General features: G+C 36.1%; 1 protein-coding gene across 1 annotated transcript; it reads left to right on the forward strand.

Moving 5' to 3' along the window:
* The first annotated feature begins 863 nt into the window (after nucleotides 1-863).
* LOC138304792 (zinc finger protein 493-like) lies at nucleotides 864-9,356 on the forward strand. The gene is made up of 2 exons (XM_069245068.1): nucleotides 864-1,592; nucleotides 6,211-9,356. Exon 2 carries the CDS (start codon nucleotides 6,271-6,273, stop codon nucleotides 8,701-8,703), a length of 2,433 nt encoding a protein of 810 aa, XP_069101169.1. The 5' UTR covers nucleotides 864-1,592; nucleotides 6,211-6,270; the 3' UTR covers nucleotides 8,704-9,356.
* The last annotated feature ends 7,393 nt before the right edge of the window (nucleotides 9,357-16,749 follow it).

The raw sequence follows: 16,749 nt of genomic DNA on the forward strand, positions 1-16,749 counted from the left end.
ATATGTCCACTGAAAAAAAAAAATCAATGAACACAAAGACTTGACGTGAAGCTTGAAATATCAGTTAATGTCATTTGAAACACAATTGACCTACGGCAGATATATTTATCAGTAAACAAAATATCCTAAAACGCATTTCTTTTTTCTATTATATTTTTTTTTCTTTACATGGCAACAAAAACAACAACAAAACAGTATCAGTGTAAACGGGCTAAATTGTTGATGCATTACTTTTATAAAAGCTTGCATTACTTTTATAAAAGCTATACTTTTCTTGATATGGATTTAGTACATGTCTTAAACACCCAAACGATTATCACTCCCCTACCAAATTGATGTGACATTTTGTCGGTTATCTAGAAAAAAAACTTCATTTACCAATTAAAGTCAACATTTGCTACGAGGTTACAAAAAACATGTATTTCAGAGCTTCTTGGGCCTGGGCATCTTCAATACTCTGGAATATAACATATAAAAAAAACCACACAATTTATTAAAGAATGGAAATTTATGTCACCTCTCTCTCTCTCTCTCCCCCCCCCCCTCTCTCTCTCCTCTCTCTCTCTCTCACACACACACACACTCTCTCTCTCTCACACACACACTTCTCTCTCCCCCCCTCTCTCTCTCCCCCCTCTCTCTCTCTCTCTCTCTCACACACACACTCTCCCTCTCTCTCACACACACTCTCTCTCTCTCTCTCTCCCTCTGTGACTGGCCGGTGTTTTTTTTCTGGATTGCCTTCAATTTTACTTTGACATATTTTGGTCCTCTCTTGCTTTCGTACCGAAAAATGAAGAAAAAAAACAAACACGTGTTTGATATATTATTTTAATTCAATGTCCGCTAAAAAGAGTATGTAAAGGTTCCTGCATGACTTTTGAGTAATAAGGGATTTATTACACCCGAGCGAAGTGCATGAGTGTATTTTTAAAAATCTTTTCAGCATGTGTTAGTTTATAATAACAATAATTTAATAATTGTCTTTACTTATTTTAACACTTTGAGCCAGACACTCGTCTTCCAAGTGATCGACATAAAATTATATAATATTTACAACAAAAACATTGATTAATCTAATCATTAGAACAAGGTGAGTAATGATTATCTCCCCTCTCTTACAACATTTGTTACCATGGTCGACTGCACACGTAATAATTCTGATTGACCATGAATGGAGGATTTAGCCCCGTTCATGGTCAAATAATCCTGATTGGCCATGAAAGGGGGTTATTGCGGACTCAACTGTGGTAGCATGACATGTATTGTCCACACTTTTTATTTGTGAGAGGTTAGAAGTATGCAGTAACAGTCATTGTCAGAACGACTATTATACTCTTCTGACCAGGGTGACGTCATGGCAGTCTCGGTGACCCTTTAGAAAGAGATTGACACTTCTTGAGATAATAAATAACAAATCCTTCCCGGCTTATCAACTGACGAGAGTATACACTGTATATAGAGCGTGACACTAGAACATCCATGTGCTCCGTGGTACGAGACGTACATGTACACATGTGTACAAGTAAATCCATCCCTCTATACACGTGTTTAATGTTGACAGATGCTAACAACAACTCACATGTATAACGGTAAGTGTTTTTATTTTTTGTTTTGGGGCGTGTGCAACACGTGTAATATGCAGATAACTCCCGAGACAGAGAGATTTAAATCGAATTGGAATGACCACGTCATGATTCTCCACACGTGTATACATATGTAAACATACATCAACTTCTACGTATAATATGGCTTAAACGTTCTCTCGTACATGTATATTCCCATAAAGTCACCTTCCCTGCCCATCCTCGTTACTCCAAGGGTAACAAAATGTCTCGGTAGTACCCTGTTATATACTGTATTACCATGTAATACAATGGACTCCTCGTATGTGTACGGGTGGTTATAACGTCGGAAACCAAATTGCTATACGCTCCAGGATTCCGACTACTTGGTCGATATTTATGAAGATTATAATAAATGAGGAAGTTTGGTGACATGATTCTTTATCATAAATATGTCAAAACATCTTACAATATGACACGACACGAGAACATTTTGCTGCTCACATTCTGTAAACAGTGAACATTGTCGATCGCTATATCAGAATTTAAGGATTAACTTGAATAGATTTTTTATGTTATGGAGATATAACACAAAAATCTGAGTGTACTATAAATAAACCGATAAGCGGTTTATGATAAGAGTACTGTAACGAAGCTGCGGTGCGCTTCGTTGCTATATTTTCCGGAAATTATATTAACCGAGAATTTGGCGGGAATTTGCTGGGCACGAGATCTCGGGAAAGCGCCGAAACTTTCAGTTTTCTACCGGGCCTTGAGAGGTGAGGGTTGTGTTTTTGAATCCTATGTAATTTTTATATATTTGTCGCCCATCCTTTCCCTAATTTGCTATTATCGTATAGTATGGAAATGCATTAACATTACTGTGTGTGTATTTTTCGCTGTCAGTCGATATTTTTGAGTTTGAAATACTTGTGAAATTGTGCAATGTTGGACTTGGCATATCTCGCTTTTAGACGGGTTTCGATAGTACCCGTTAAGGAGATATTTTGAGAATCTTCGCTGGAGAACGGTGTTTGTGAAATTGGAGATTGAACTATCGATAATCGGCCCGGTGTGTAGCGCCACGTGCTCGGTCTTTCATTGATGGGTAGGAGTTAATTCTGATAGCGAAAACGTGAGAATATTAGCAGCAAAACTGTCCATTACACACTACTTCCCATTGAGCCACGCGGGTATTTTCTTGTTGTCGCCTTTACACATGTTAAATATTAATAAACTGTAAAATGAATTTAATGTCGTCCATTGTCCATACTCACTAGTACCATTGAATATTGTAGCGAGACATAGAAATCTGCAAGCTAACGCGGCAGTCGAACCCAGAGCAAAACCAATTAATTGTATCATTCTTACTCTATGCCTATGATTACGTTCGTAGCAAAACAAGTCGTTACATTACACTCAGATTTTTGTGTTATGTTTCCACAACATAAAAAATCTATTCAAATTAATTCTTATAATTCAATTTACTAAAGATAATCTCTTCAATATTCAAAATTCATTTTGGGACTCGTTTGTCTATGAAATCATTACGCCGTCATCTCAGCCAATCAGAAGCAACGTAACAAACGGCGACGCCATTTTTTCCTTCATGGGCTGATAAAGTAATCTTTATGCCCATGAATTATAGCCGTGTATAGTCATACACCGGATATTGGTACCATATATGCACCGAGGCGGAACGCAACGGTGACGTTCATATCTGCCCTGTTTGAGTGTGAAAAAGTTAAATTTGTTAAAACAAAAAATACAGATAAAAATGAATATAAATTTCTTCAGAATTCTTTATTCAAGTATTCGTTTATTTTATGAGGGTGGGGAAGGAGGAGGGACTGGGTTTTTTTCTGTCCTGTCGGGTTGCTTCCGTCCGGTCTCGACTCTATATAGATGTGCGGCCATTGCAGACATTGCTATTTGTATATGATTAAGTAATCTTAATCTCTGGATGTACACATTGCACAATTGTGACTTATTAGTACCGATGAGCATCAACGTGCCTGTGTATTTACTAAGGAAACACATTCTGAGGAGAACATATAAAAGATAAAGAAATAAATGTAATGATAAACCCCAATATTGTATTTAAAACATTGGCACAGATTGAAAACAGGTCAAAATCAACAGGCCCAGATAACATTCATCCACGAGCCATAAAGGAATTAAGCTCTTGTTATTTGTCTACCACTGTCAATTATCTTCAACATCTCAATTGAAACTGGAGCCGTTCAGGAAGAATGGACGCAAACTAACGTTACAGCCATCTTCAAAAAGGGATATCATAAATCGACCAGTAATGATAGACTTATCAGATTAACGTGTTATATTGCAAAGTATTAGAAACAATCATAAGACAAACATGCAAACTAATAAATTATTCAGTAAGAAATAATTCGAATTTATTCAAGGGAGATCTATCGTTTTGGAACTAATTCAAGTAATCGACATCTAGATGGACATCCTGGATGCAGGAGGATGCATTGATGTGATTTATTGTGATTTCATGAAAGCATTTTGAAATGGTCCACCACCGACTCGTCCATAAAATGAGCATGTACGAATTTACCTGTAAAATTACAATCTGGATTAAGGCCCTCCTTCTCAATTGCAAAGAACACGTAACAATGAATGCAGACACTTCATGCTGGAAAGAGGTGAGGAGCGGTATTCCACAAGGATCCGTCCTAGGACCAGATCTATTTGTCTTGTACGTAAATGACCTCCCAAACATAACAGGTACAGAAACACACACATTCTTTTTGCAGATTACACCAAATTCTACTGTGCTATATTTAATATAGAGGATTGCGAGGGTCTACAGGGAAGACTTGATGAAAGTGGCTTTTGTTCTTCCACCCAGACAAGTGTAAAGTTTTGCGAATCGACAAAAGCGATATTGTCAACTTCACGTAAAATCTAGATGATGGAATGGAACTTCCTTATGCAAAACACAAGAAATATATTGGAGTTACCATTGAAAATAAATTAACATTTAATGTTCATATATCTGGAAAAAATCGACATGGCCAATTTCATAATGGGATCATAGGGTGGACTAGAATACACGGATCTGACAACATTCACGGCCCTATATGAAGGACTAGTAAGACCACACTTAGAGTTTGCTAACCAGGTCTGGAGCCCACGTCTCAGTTAACACATAGAATCAGTTGAAAATGTACAAAGAAGAACTACCAAGCTATAACTAGAATGGTAAATCTAGCGTTACCTGAGAGAATACAACGTCTGAAACTACCAACATTGGCATATAGAAGAGCCAGAGGAGATATACATATGTAATAGAGCTATACAAAATCATGACAGAGAAATGTGATCCCGAGTTCTCTAATTTCAAAACACCATACCAGAACAACATTACCAAAGGACACAAACTTAAATTATATATAAAAAAGAACACGCCTGAGTATTCGGAAGTATTCGTTCCTTCACCGAACCGTGGATCTCGTATTGAACAGCCTGCCATCGGAGGCCGAAACATCACACACAGTCAGATCTTTTGAACATTGGAAGAACCAACCTCTTGTATATAACCACAAAAAATCCATCAAAGTCTCTCATAAAGACCCGTAATTGGGATCGAATTCTTACATTTAATTTATCATATTAATAATTATTAATATTAATTATTGATAATTTAAAACAAAAACCGTATACAATTAACAATTTCCATACCTAATTAAATTATCATATCCAATGTCTGATTTCTGTAAAACAAAGCAGCTATCTACAGATAACTTGATGAATAAACAGAACTCATATTAGTAATTTTCCCAACAATTTAATTTAATGTACAAATTGTGTATGTACTGTTGGTTGTAACTTTTACAATTGAGCTGACAGCAGAGGAGATATGTTTAGTTTCCTACAGTCAGAATAAAATATGTGTATATTTGAAAATCGATATTCAATAATATTTTGTGTGTCATCAATATCATAACCATTGGTCTGAGACGCCATCACAACAATACTATTCATCCTTTTTTTCATTTTCTATATCATATCTAGGGTGTGACTAGATTATGTTTTTATATTATTATTTCATCCTCGATACTCCAAGGGTTCCGATCACTTACGATCTCTACACCCCTGGACAATCTCATAGTAAAACTGAAGGCAGCTCAGGGCAAAAATCTGAACCAATCACAAGCATGCAAAGATTTTCTTTGAAGACTACAGAGTGAGAGCGACGCCCAACTTCAAAGCCACATAATCAACCACAGTCCCTTTTGATTTACATCAAAGGACTACATTACATGTTCTTTTCTGTTGCCTCCAGTTTTACTATGATATAATCCAGGAGTGTAGAGATCGCATGTGATCGGAACTCCTGGAGTATCAAGGATACATGATACTTCTTAAATCTAATTTCAATCTTATCCTGTCAATTTTTGGTAGACTTATTTTCTGTGAAATCAATACGCCAGTGTGTCAACCAATCAGAGGTGACGTTACAAACTACATATGTACGAGACCATTGTTTACGTTATGAAATGAAAACATAGTTTTACGGCAATGAAACTGCTTATTACAGATAAATTGAATTATAAAATACATAAAATTGTATGTTCTGTTAAATTGGATTAAACAAAAATCCCCAATTTTGTTTCAGGTGCAAGAATAAGACGTATGACTTCAAACGGCTGATGATAAAGTACTATCTGGTCACGTGATGTCTGTTATAACACAAACAGAGTTCAGTATAGAACTGACACTGAAGACACATACAAAAAGAGAGGAAGAACATTTCAAATGTGCTGAGGGCTTTAGTGAGTCAAGTGATGTGAAGCCTCTTATATGTGAGGTCTGCGGTGGAACATTTAGTGATTCTAGTGCACTAGAGACACACGCCGAGACACACGCCGAGACACACGCAGAGACACACACAAATGTGAAATCTCACATATGTGAGGTCTGTGGTAAAACATGTAGTGTGTCAGACACATTTACCACACACCCCAAGTCACACGAGGGAAATGAGCCATACAAATGTGATGTCTGTAGGAAGGATGACGCACGGCAAGGTCACCAGAATTGGCAACTCAAGACACCAACAAAAGAGAAACAAGACGCATGCGCTGTTGGTGGTAGGGAATTATGTGACTCAAGTAAACAACAGAAACGCCTCAGGACACAACGGCGTAGAGAAGAGTCACCATTCAAATGCGATATTTGTGGTAAAGGGTTTAGTGTGGCAGGTAACCTACAGAAGCACGCAAGGACACATACAGGAGAGAAGCCATACAAATGCAATGTATGTGGTAAGGTATTTAGTCAGGCAGGTAACCTACAGAGACACGCAAGGACACATACAGGAGAGAAGTCATCGTACAAATGCGATGTATGTGGTAAGGAGATTGGTACGTTGTCTGACCTTAAAAGACACATCATGACACATACAGGAGAGAAGCCATATAAATGTGATGTTTGTGGGAAGGCGTTTATAACGAAAAAAGATACACATAGACATATGAGGATACATACAGGACAAAAGCCATACAAATGCAAACTTTGTGGTAAACAGTTTACCGCGTCATACAGCCTAATACAACATAACAGGGTACATACAGGAGAGAAGCCATACAAATGTGACGTATGCGGTAAAGGGTTTAGTACTTCGAGTGATATGGTTGTCCATAAAAGAATACATACAGGGGATAAACCATACAGCTGTGACATCTGTGGCGGGCGGTTTAGTTCTTCAAGTTATTTTCGAAAACACCAAAGGATACACACAGACGAGAAGCCATATAAATGTGATGTCTGTGGTATGCTGTTTAGACATTCAAGTAACCTCAATAGACACGTCAAGGTACATACAGGAGAAAAGACACATAAATGTGATATCTGTGGAAAAGGATTCGTTGGGAATGATTCTTTAACGAAACACCACATGACACATACAGGAGAGAAACCATACCAGTGTGATATCTGTGGTAAGGAGGTCAGCAATCTGCAACAGCATCGCAAGAGCCACTCAGGAGAAAAACCGCCCAAATGTGAAATCTGCGGTTTGGGACATATGTTTGTTTCACATTTGCAGGCACACATTAGGGCAACGCATAAAGGAGAACGTCCATACGAATGCAATGTCTGTGGTAAAAAGTTTTCTACTTTTAGTAATCGACGGGCTCACCAAAGGAGACACACAGGCGATAAGCCACATAAATGTGATTTCTGTGGTAAGGGGTTCACAGATTCAGGCAATCTTAAGCAACACACTCGGATACATACAGGAGAGAAGCCTTATAAATGTGACGTGTGTAGTAAAGAATTTAGCGCGCCTCAATCCCTGAAGGAACATGTTAGGGCACATTCAGGGGTCCCCCTGGCGAAAACACACAAATGTGATGTCTGTGGTAAGGGGTTCGGTCGGTCAAGTACGCTACGAAAACATCGCCAGATACACCTTAGCGAAAAACCATACAAGTGCGATATCTGTGGTAAGGGACTAAGTAATTCAGATCAACTTAAGAGACATATTAGGGTACACACAGGAGAAAAACCCTACAAATGTGATGTGTGTGGTAAAGCGTTTTCTCAGTCAAGTTGTCGGGCGATACACCTTAGAACTCATACGGGAGAGAAGCCATATAAATGTGAAACTTGCGGTGTGAAGTGCAGTTCAGCAAGTAATTTTAAGAAACATCTTAGGACACATACCGGAGAGAAACCACACAAATGTGAAATTTGTGGTATGAGATTTAGTGAGGCTTGTAACCTAAAAAGGCATTACAATACTCATACCGGAGATAAGCTGTACAAATGCGAAATCTGCGGTAAGAATTTAAGTGATCGAAATTATCTACAGATTCATATCAAGACCACCCACGAAGGAGAAAAGGCACACAAATGTGACAAGTGTGGTAAAGCGTTCTCTATATCTGGTAATCTGAAGAGACATCTGATGACACATACTGGAGAGAAACCATACAAATGTGATACCTGTGGTATGAGGTTTACTGAAGCAGGTTCTCTCAAGAGGCATCACATAACCCATACTGGGGAGACGCCGTTCCCATGTGATGTGTGTGGGAAACAGTTCACTTCGTCAGGTAATCTACGGAGACACCTCATGACACATGGGCGTAAAAAACCCAAGTGATGCCATTTGAAATGGTTAGTTATTATTCGAAGACCTACCACAAGGATAAAAGAAAAGATGTGCAAGTGATCCTGGCAAGTTCGCCAAAAATGTAGCAGGAGGATAACTATTTCTCCCATCCTTCAGGTCCGAAGGATTGTAAATTAGCTAATAAGAAACAGAGACAGACAAACAATTAAGTATTTATTAACAAAATAGGAAAACTAACAGTCAAGTACACGACACAACAATCAACTCACTTACCCATTCTCCTGCCTGGTCACATATAATGTATGTTCACGCCAGCCAATCAGCACACAGATAGCATACTCATTTTGGACTCAACCAGACACAAGAACCCGTATGACAAACAGACACCCGTTAGTACAGCAATATGCACATCGATGATATTACACTCTGTTACACAAGTATGATATACATGGTAAGGAAGTTATGACGTCAAAGTTCCAGGAGAAATAACCTCCGGACTGATAAAGAAGATGAGTCTCATCAAATGATGTATATATGTACAGATTACATAATTATATTGGCAAGTCACATACAATGTGATATCTGTTTAGAATTTTGTTCTTTTATATGCCGAATATATTCTAAACATGAATTGTAAGGTTACACACAAGACAAAGGTAGCGCAGAATTGTATAATCTTATATCTGGGAAAAGCAACGTTGCCTTGGAGTATTCCGGCTTTGTATGCTACTGAGTTATCTCCCTTACAGGAAGGTATCTATTGTGATGTCACTATTTTGTGAGCAAAACTCACGTCGTTTACTCCGAAAAATATGGCGTGTCGCTCGCAAGCACATTACGTCACATTCAACACCTGCCTGCGTTTACTCCGAAAAATATGGCGTGTCGCTCGCAAGCACATTACGTCACATTCAACACCTGCCTGCAAGGGCAGATAACTCTTCATCATGCTGTGATGGGATAGCTAAGTCAATAATTAAGCTGTCTATAAAGCAAAGAAATCAAAGTTAAAATCCACAATGGTATCGATAACAGCATTAGTTTGTTTCTTGATAAATAGTTTACATTCTCCTTTATATTGGTATGTAAATAGAATAATTGTAATCATATAGTTAAATCAGTCTATTAAATAATACAAAACAAAGCATGTCCTTAGAATCCACAAGATCCGAACACAACCATTCTTTCTTGATAAATAACTTAATTTATCTTGCTTGTTCGTTTTGATTTGTAAATAAAAAAAATGTTCTTTCCATGTCTTTCCAGTTCTTTTAGAAATTCTATGGTTTCTACCGACAAAATAATGAATATCCGGCAAGATTATTAGATACAATGTATCTGCATTTATTAATAATTCAAATGTATTGTCTGTTTAACGAAAAGTAATGCATGTTTTGACAATTTCTGTGTTCCACTGTTACCATAACAAGTATTTCTGATTGATTCTATATCTTTTGATGACAAAAGTTTGCTAGATTTCAGACTTTATACGACATAGGTAACAAGATGTAAAATGATTTTCTGTAGCGGATTCTCACAAAAGTTTGCAAACTATTTTTTCTCATACCCCGATAAAATTAAAAAAAAATAGTGACATCAATACTTATAATTAATTTTATACTCTATTTGATAAAATGAAGTATGTTTAAATGCAACATTATAGTGTTTTTTCAAAGGATTCTTTTTTCCGAATCAATACGCAACGTCAATGTTTATATTGTGACGTCACGATAACGTCGGGGTTTCGCGCCATTCTCGGATTTTTTTTTCATAGTGGTATGCAAAAAAAATATTCGCCAATCAGAAAGGCAGATTTGGTATGAAAACAAAGAAAAATTAATTATTAAGATATAACAGAAAGTTGAGAAATTTGCTGTGCTCTTACATAAGCAATACAATATTGCCAGGGTTAAAGATTTTTCTAGCAACAAGACAAAGCCAGTTTCTTCTTTTTTAGGACCAATCATGCTTCGTCCGTCGTCGTGCGCCGTGCGCCGTGCGCCGTGCCTAAACTTTTCATTAGAGTACTCATATTGGGCCTGCAACATGTTGGCATAAAGGGCTATCACAGGGGTCAAATAGGCTAAGAACTTTAAGCGAATAACTGAGAGGCCTAGGTTTCTGATATTTGGCATATGGCATGCTGGGATGAAGGGCTACCAAGTTTGTTCAAATGAATTACCTTGGCCTTCATTCAAGGAAACATGGGTTATATAAGCTCAATAAAATCTTAAGCGACTTCTTGTGAATAACTGAGAGGCCTAGAGCTCTGATATTGGGCCTGTGACATGCTGGGATGAAGGGCTATCATGTGTGTTCAAATGAATTACCTTGACCGACATTCTAGGTCAAAGGGGTCAAATAGGCTAAAATCTTTATTCAAGGTCTAATTCATCAATTATATCAGAACCTGAAATTATTCTATTAAAAGAGTTCTTTTGTATTGCCTTCATTGTTTACCACTTCTATATTCTATGATGTGTTGTATTGTGCTAATAGTCAGATGACCGTTAAGGCCATTGCGCCTTTTTTCCATACCACAAAGCAGCGTTCCATATCATAAGTGACTTTGTTTCCTCTCACAATCTATTTAGTGTGAAATTAGCCTGCTTTTGGCGTTTGGCCTTTCGTCCGTGGTCCAACCGTCCGCCCTTCCGTCCATTAACAATTCTTCTTACCTCTATGTCTCAGAAACTGCTCAAGGGATCTTTCTCAAATTTCATATATAGGTTCCCAAAGGACCCAAGTTGTGCATATTGTATTTTGGAACCGATCGATCATCAAGATGGCCGACAGGTATTTCTCAGACAGTACTGATGGAATCGGTCTCAGATTTCACATGTAGGTTCTCCTTGGGTCCTTCCTGTGTATATTATTCCATTTTGGGACCGGTTGGTTAACAAGATGGCCGACAGGTTGCCATCATGTAATTTGATAGTTGAAGTTTGTTACCGCTATTTCTCAAAAAGTACTAAAGGGATCATTCTCAAATTCATTATGTAGTTTGTAGTTGAAGTTGGAAAAGCAGAGAAAAGATCCCTCTTTCCATTGTCAAATATAAATAATTTTTTGGTCGGCGCCAAGATCCCTCTGGGATATCTTGTTAGATTAGTGATCCTCTGTAATATAGCAGAAAAAATGTATATGAAAATCAAAATTTGGAGAAATAATTTTTATCATAATGAATTATTACAAGATTAAGAAAACTGGGAAAATCACACAAATGACAACTTTTAAAGAGTAATGTCTGCCTAAATTTGTAATACATTGTATTAGGGGTACAAAATTAAATACATGTGGAGTCCAACTTTAGTGATAAAATGGAGAAAAAAATGATGAATTATTATAAATAGTCATTTTATTTTTGTAATGAGGCAATATTAACATCCTCCGGGGAAAAGAAAATACTAATATTTGACTATAAACAAAATTAGTTTGTAATTACATTCTTCAAAAAATACTTTTTATTGTATTTAAGATGATTTGTTTACGTGATAGAAATAAAAAAAAAAACCCAAAAAACATGGCTGTTAGCTATTTAGTCAGTTATACCACTTATTTTTTATCCATAATTTCTTTTAATTTAAATAAGCAGACAGTTCCAAACAGTTTATATCATTTTAATTACATGTATGTTGAGTATGTATTGAAAATGTCAATTTTTAGGTAAAAAAGGTACTAACATATTTCATTACTATCAAGAATTTATCATAAAGCAGCTTTTCAGATCGCATATTATTACATTGTTTTCTTTTTTCCCTTTTTTAAATATCTACAATGTATATTTTCGGGGAGGGGGGATTAAAGAAAAGAAGAAATAAATGGGATACGGCAAAAAAAAAATAAGAAAATAAACCATCAAATAATTATAAGCAGGTGAATCTAAGAGAAAAGAAAGCAGTGAAGGCAGAGACAAATGGCAGACATATTACATTGTATTTAAAAGTTACGAAAACGTTCATATTGAAAGCAATTAACAACCTTAAGTTTAGACTGGCATGAAACGCATCTGCAGATACAGATTATGGTGATATATAGTTCATCAAATACTCCGGTAATTCTATAGTGAAAGACCTGAGGTTTTGACCTTGAAAATGTAAATTAAGAGGAAGTTAACTATGACAAGTTGACATTTATGAAAAATGGTTTAACTTCCACAGCATTGATAGCACTGCGTGCTAATGAATTATACACAGCCAAGCTAACAATGCTATCTCAAACAATAGGTTATTCATTAAATAGCTACAAATACCATTCGACGTAACAGATTATATTTAAATACATGAACGAGGCAAATTTGGTTATAATTTACTTATTTGGGTACCACATCCACGATATGTTACACTTCTAAGGTACAACAAAATGAAGTAATTTTACCTTTTTCTGCATGTACCATGGTATACTATTATCATGTTCGCAAGTGATGTATTTAACCTGTTTATGTGCCGTGATATATTTTTGCATGGTTTATCTATACCACACTATATTTCATTCCATGGTACAAATAACATGTTAATAGTATGTGTGTAAGACATTTCTCTATTTTCAACAAATATGGGGATTGCTTCAGAGATATAACACAAGAAGTGGAATGGAAAACTGAACGGTCTGACCTAAAATTGGTAGGCGAAAAGCAAAGGCCATAAAGGTGTTCATTGATGTGAATTCATACATCCCCAACACACACACACCGTTTGAGGTCACATTCCATACTGACTACATCTTGTCGTTCTATAGATATATGTCCTTTCCGCGATATTATCTTATCACTGAACCGTACCATACACAAATACAAAATTTGTACAACAACAGCTACATAGCTCCTACGCTTACCACGCCATTTGGAGTATCGTACCGGAGAAAATTCACCCTGGTAAGTTTATTTGTTTGTTAGAAAAGGCCATGAGTAGATTGCTATATTAATTTGTACATAATACCCTAGCAATTCCATTTAAAGATGTCATATGAATGCTGGAAGATGACCCAATCAATATTTTCAACTTTTATTAAATATATCATAAAGAATTTCGACATACATGTACACAACATACCAATTGGTCATGACCACTATTTAGTTTTCATTTCATCGTGAAAACACCCATCCCTTTACCATAAGGTGGATCTTTTAGCTAAGCAAATAAGGGCATCCATGTGCGACTCAAAATACTGTAATAGCATAATAACATGTGCGTGTGAAGATAATAAAATTACAGTATTATGATAATTAAGTTAATCTATGTCTGTCATGTATGTCTGATATGAAAATAGAGGTGACACACACATTGATCGAATGGTTGCTGGGTATGGGCATTATTTCACACGAGTAAGTTGAAAGTTTAAAAAAATAACTTACGAGTGTGGAATAAATACCATACTCAACAACCACTACTTGTGTGATCAGTTTCTTCCACAATTATATCATATTGCAGTCAATAGAATTATGACAAGGATTAGATAAAGGTGTATTTAAAAAGTTGTGATATTTGCATCAGTAAAACGTAACTTATTAATATTCAAAAGAAATAAGTTAAAATACAAATGCATTGATATACAAATTATGTTAATAAGGAATAACTATAGGAGAAATGGTTACTGCTATAATGTATATTGAGCTAAAACAATAATTATTATATTTCACACAAAACATAAGTATGTAAGGGTACCTTCTTATTACCGCCAAATATTTTCACCCATTGTGTTCAAGTTAAATTCGGTGTAGAATTTATCAAATGGTACATTTATCAAACATCGGCAAAATCCTCGTGTGACAACGCAAATCAAAGTTCTGGTAGTACCCACGCATAGTCAGGCATACTTTGAAAGATACATGTAACTCAATGTGAAAACGATAAAGTTATTCATTCTCTGTTATATATTTATTTTTTTACAAAACATGTGAAATACAAAATGTAGACATTGCTAGTATTCAACACTTTACCTGTAAGTCAATGCAACATAAAGCTCTTTATTCCGTTAAATAAATATTGAATCAGTAATCATATAAGTTTGTTTCTTGATTTTGTTTTAGAAAATAAGGATGTAAGAACGCCAGAAGAGTGTAACTAATATAAATTTCCAAAATAATTAAAAATATTCTTGCTAACAAACAGCGCAGCATTAGTCCATACTGTGTTATAACATTACTTTCTATAGACCATGATACACTTATTTCATTATATATATAAGAAATGTACACCAAGCAAAATAATTATAATAAACGAAAAAAGATTTAGATATAACTGAGGGTGAACCCTGAGAAAAAATACTGTAATTTAGAATGGCTGAGATGAGTTTTACAATGTATTTTGATGATTTTGCGAGCGCCCGAAAGCGCGAGATTTTAGTGTTATGGGGGATGGGGGTCCGGGGGTCTCCCCCGGAAAAAAAACACCGTTTCAATGCATCAATATACGATGCATTTTGATGAATTCGAGCGCCCAAAGGTCTCCCCGGGAAAAAAATACGATTTAGAATGGCTGAGACGAGTTTTACGATGCATTTTAGATTGACCGAGATGAGTTTTACAATGTATTTTAATGATTATAAAGCGTTCTTAACATGGTAATTTTTCGATTTAAAGCTACCTGCATTTAGAAATGATAATTGTGTCGTCATAAAATTATGCAATCCTACTCGATCTGAATATATACTGGCTTCATACCATCGGCACATTGTTGTGTAACATAAAAAATGAATTAATTGTCTCGCTAAGACATATAAACAAATTGATCTTTTAAGAGCATTTTTTTAATAATACATAGAATCCCGTGATGGACATTTTTAGTCTAGTTCGTGTGTATTGAATTTTTACTATTTAAGGTTTGACATTATGTGCTTGAACGTTTTAGGAAATGCGCCGCGCAGCGGAAAATTTTCTAGAATGAAGTATGGAAAATGTGCAGGAGGACCCTTTTTTCTTTCAAATAAGCATTTTTAGCTTCCTACGCCCCTGCTAAGACTCTGGGAAAGTAATTAGACACATTTTTTAAAAACAAATACCGGGAGCGCATTAATCCGATCTGAGTTGTATGTGTATCATATATAGATGTTGTTTAAATTGGGTGTCATTGTTGGCACAGCTGAAAAACAATGGCCAGTACATTACCATCTTTTAATCAAGGAGGGAAATCATCAGCCGTTTCTTATCCCAAACAGCACGGATATTTGGCATTTTTTTTAATATTTATTCTTAAATATAAATAAATGAAAAGTAAACTTTCTATGTCAGCTTTATCTTCAATACTTCATATCCATCATATTTCCTTAACTTTGAATAACACTGAGAATAAATTACTTTAAAATCATTTAAGATACAGGGACTTTCTCCAGCTGCGCTAATGTTAGTGAAAGTCAGTTTTTCCCCAAACGCTCGCTGTGCCTCTAGCATTGTATTACTTCAGACATGCCTGACTGAAAACTGAATTCACATTTACAAATGTATTAGCATTTTAGTTCGATTTCAAACCAAAGACGGAAAATATAAGCAGAGCTCAGCATCATTCATTAAACGTACGCTTTCAATAGCAGTTAAACTGCAGTAACTGAAAGTAAAATCAACCGTCGCCCAACGTCACGGTCATTGCACAAACATAAACGCGCTCGCGACGTATTCGTCTAAAACCCTGAGTGATTAATCCTCGTCATCTACGTCCTTGGTTGGAAACCACGACTGTAAAATCAGCGAATTCTACTTTTTGTTATTATTGTCACTATTGCTTCATCGGCTAAACATAAACATTAATATCCGAGAAATCATATCAAAATTCCAAACCAAGAAAGAAAGTACACACTACTAGTGATGATATACGGTAAAGCCATTCCATGGAAAATTTCAGATTACACGTGGGTTCTTTATGCTTGTCCACGATCCATGAGCGTTAACTGTCAATAGATATCTTTATGCTTGTCCACGATCCATGAGCGTTAACTGTTAACAGATATCTTTATGCTTGTCCACGACGATCCATGAGCGTTAACTGTCAGTAGATAGCTTTATGCTAGTCCACGATCCATGAGCGTTAACTGTCAGTAGATATCTTTATGCTTGTCCACGATCCATGAGCGTTAACTGTCAGT

This window comes from Argopecten irradians, chromosome 12, assembly GCF_041381155.1.
Source record: "Argopecten irradians isolate NY chromosome 12, Ai_NY, whole genome shotgun sequence".
Taxonomy (NCBI): Eukaryota; Metazoa; Mollusca; class Bivalvia; order Pectinida; family Pectinidae; genus Argopecten; species Argopecten irradians.

Excerpts from the sequence above, each read along its gene's own strand:
- LOC138304792 (XM_069245068.1), top strand. The coding sequence starts at position 6,271 with ATGTCTGTTATAACACAAACAGAGTTCAGTATAGAACTGACACTGAAG.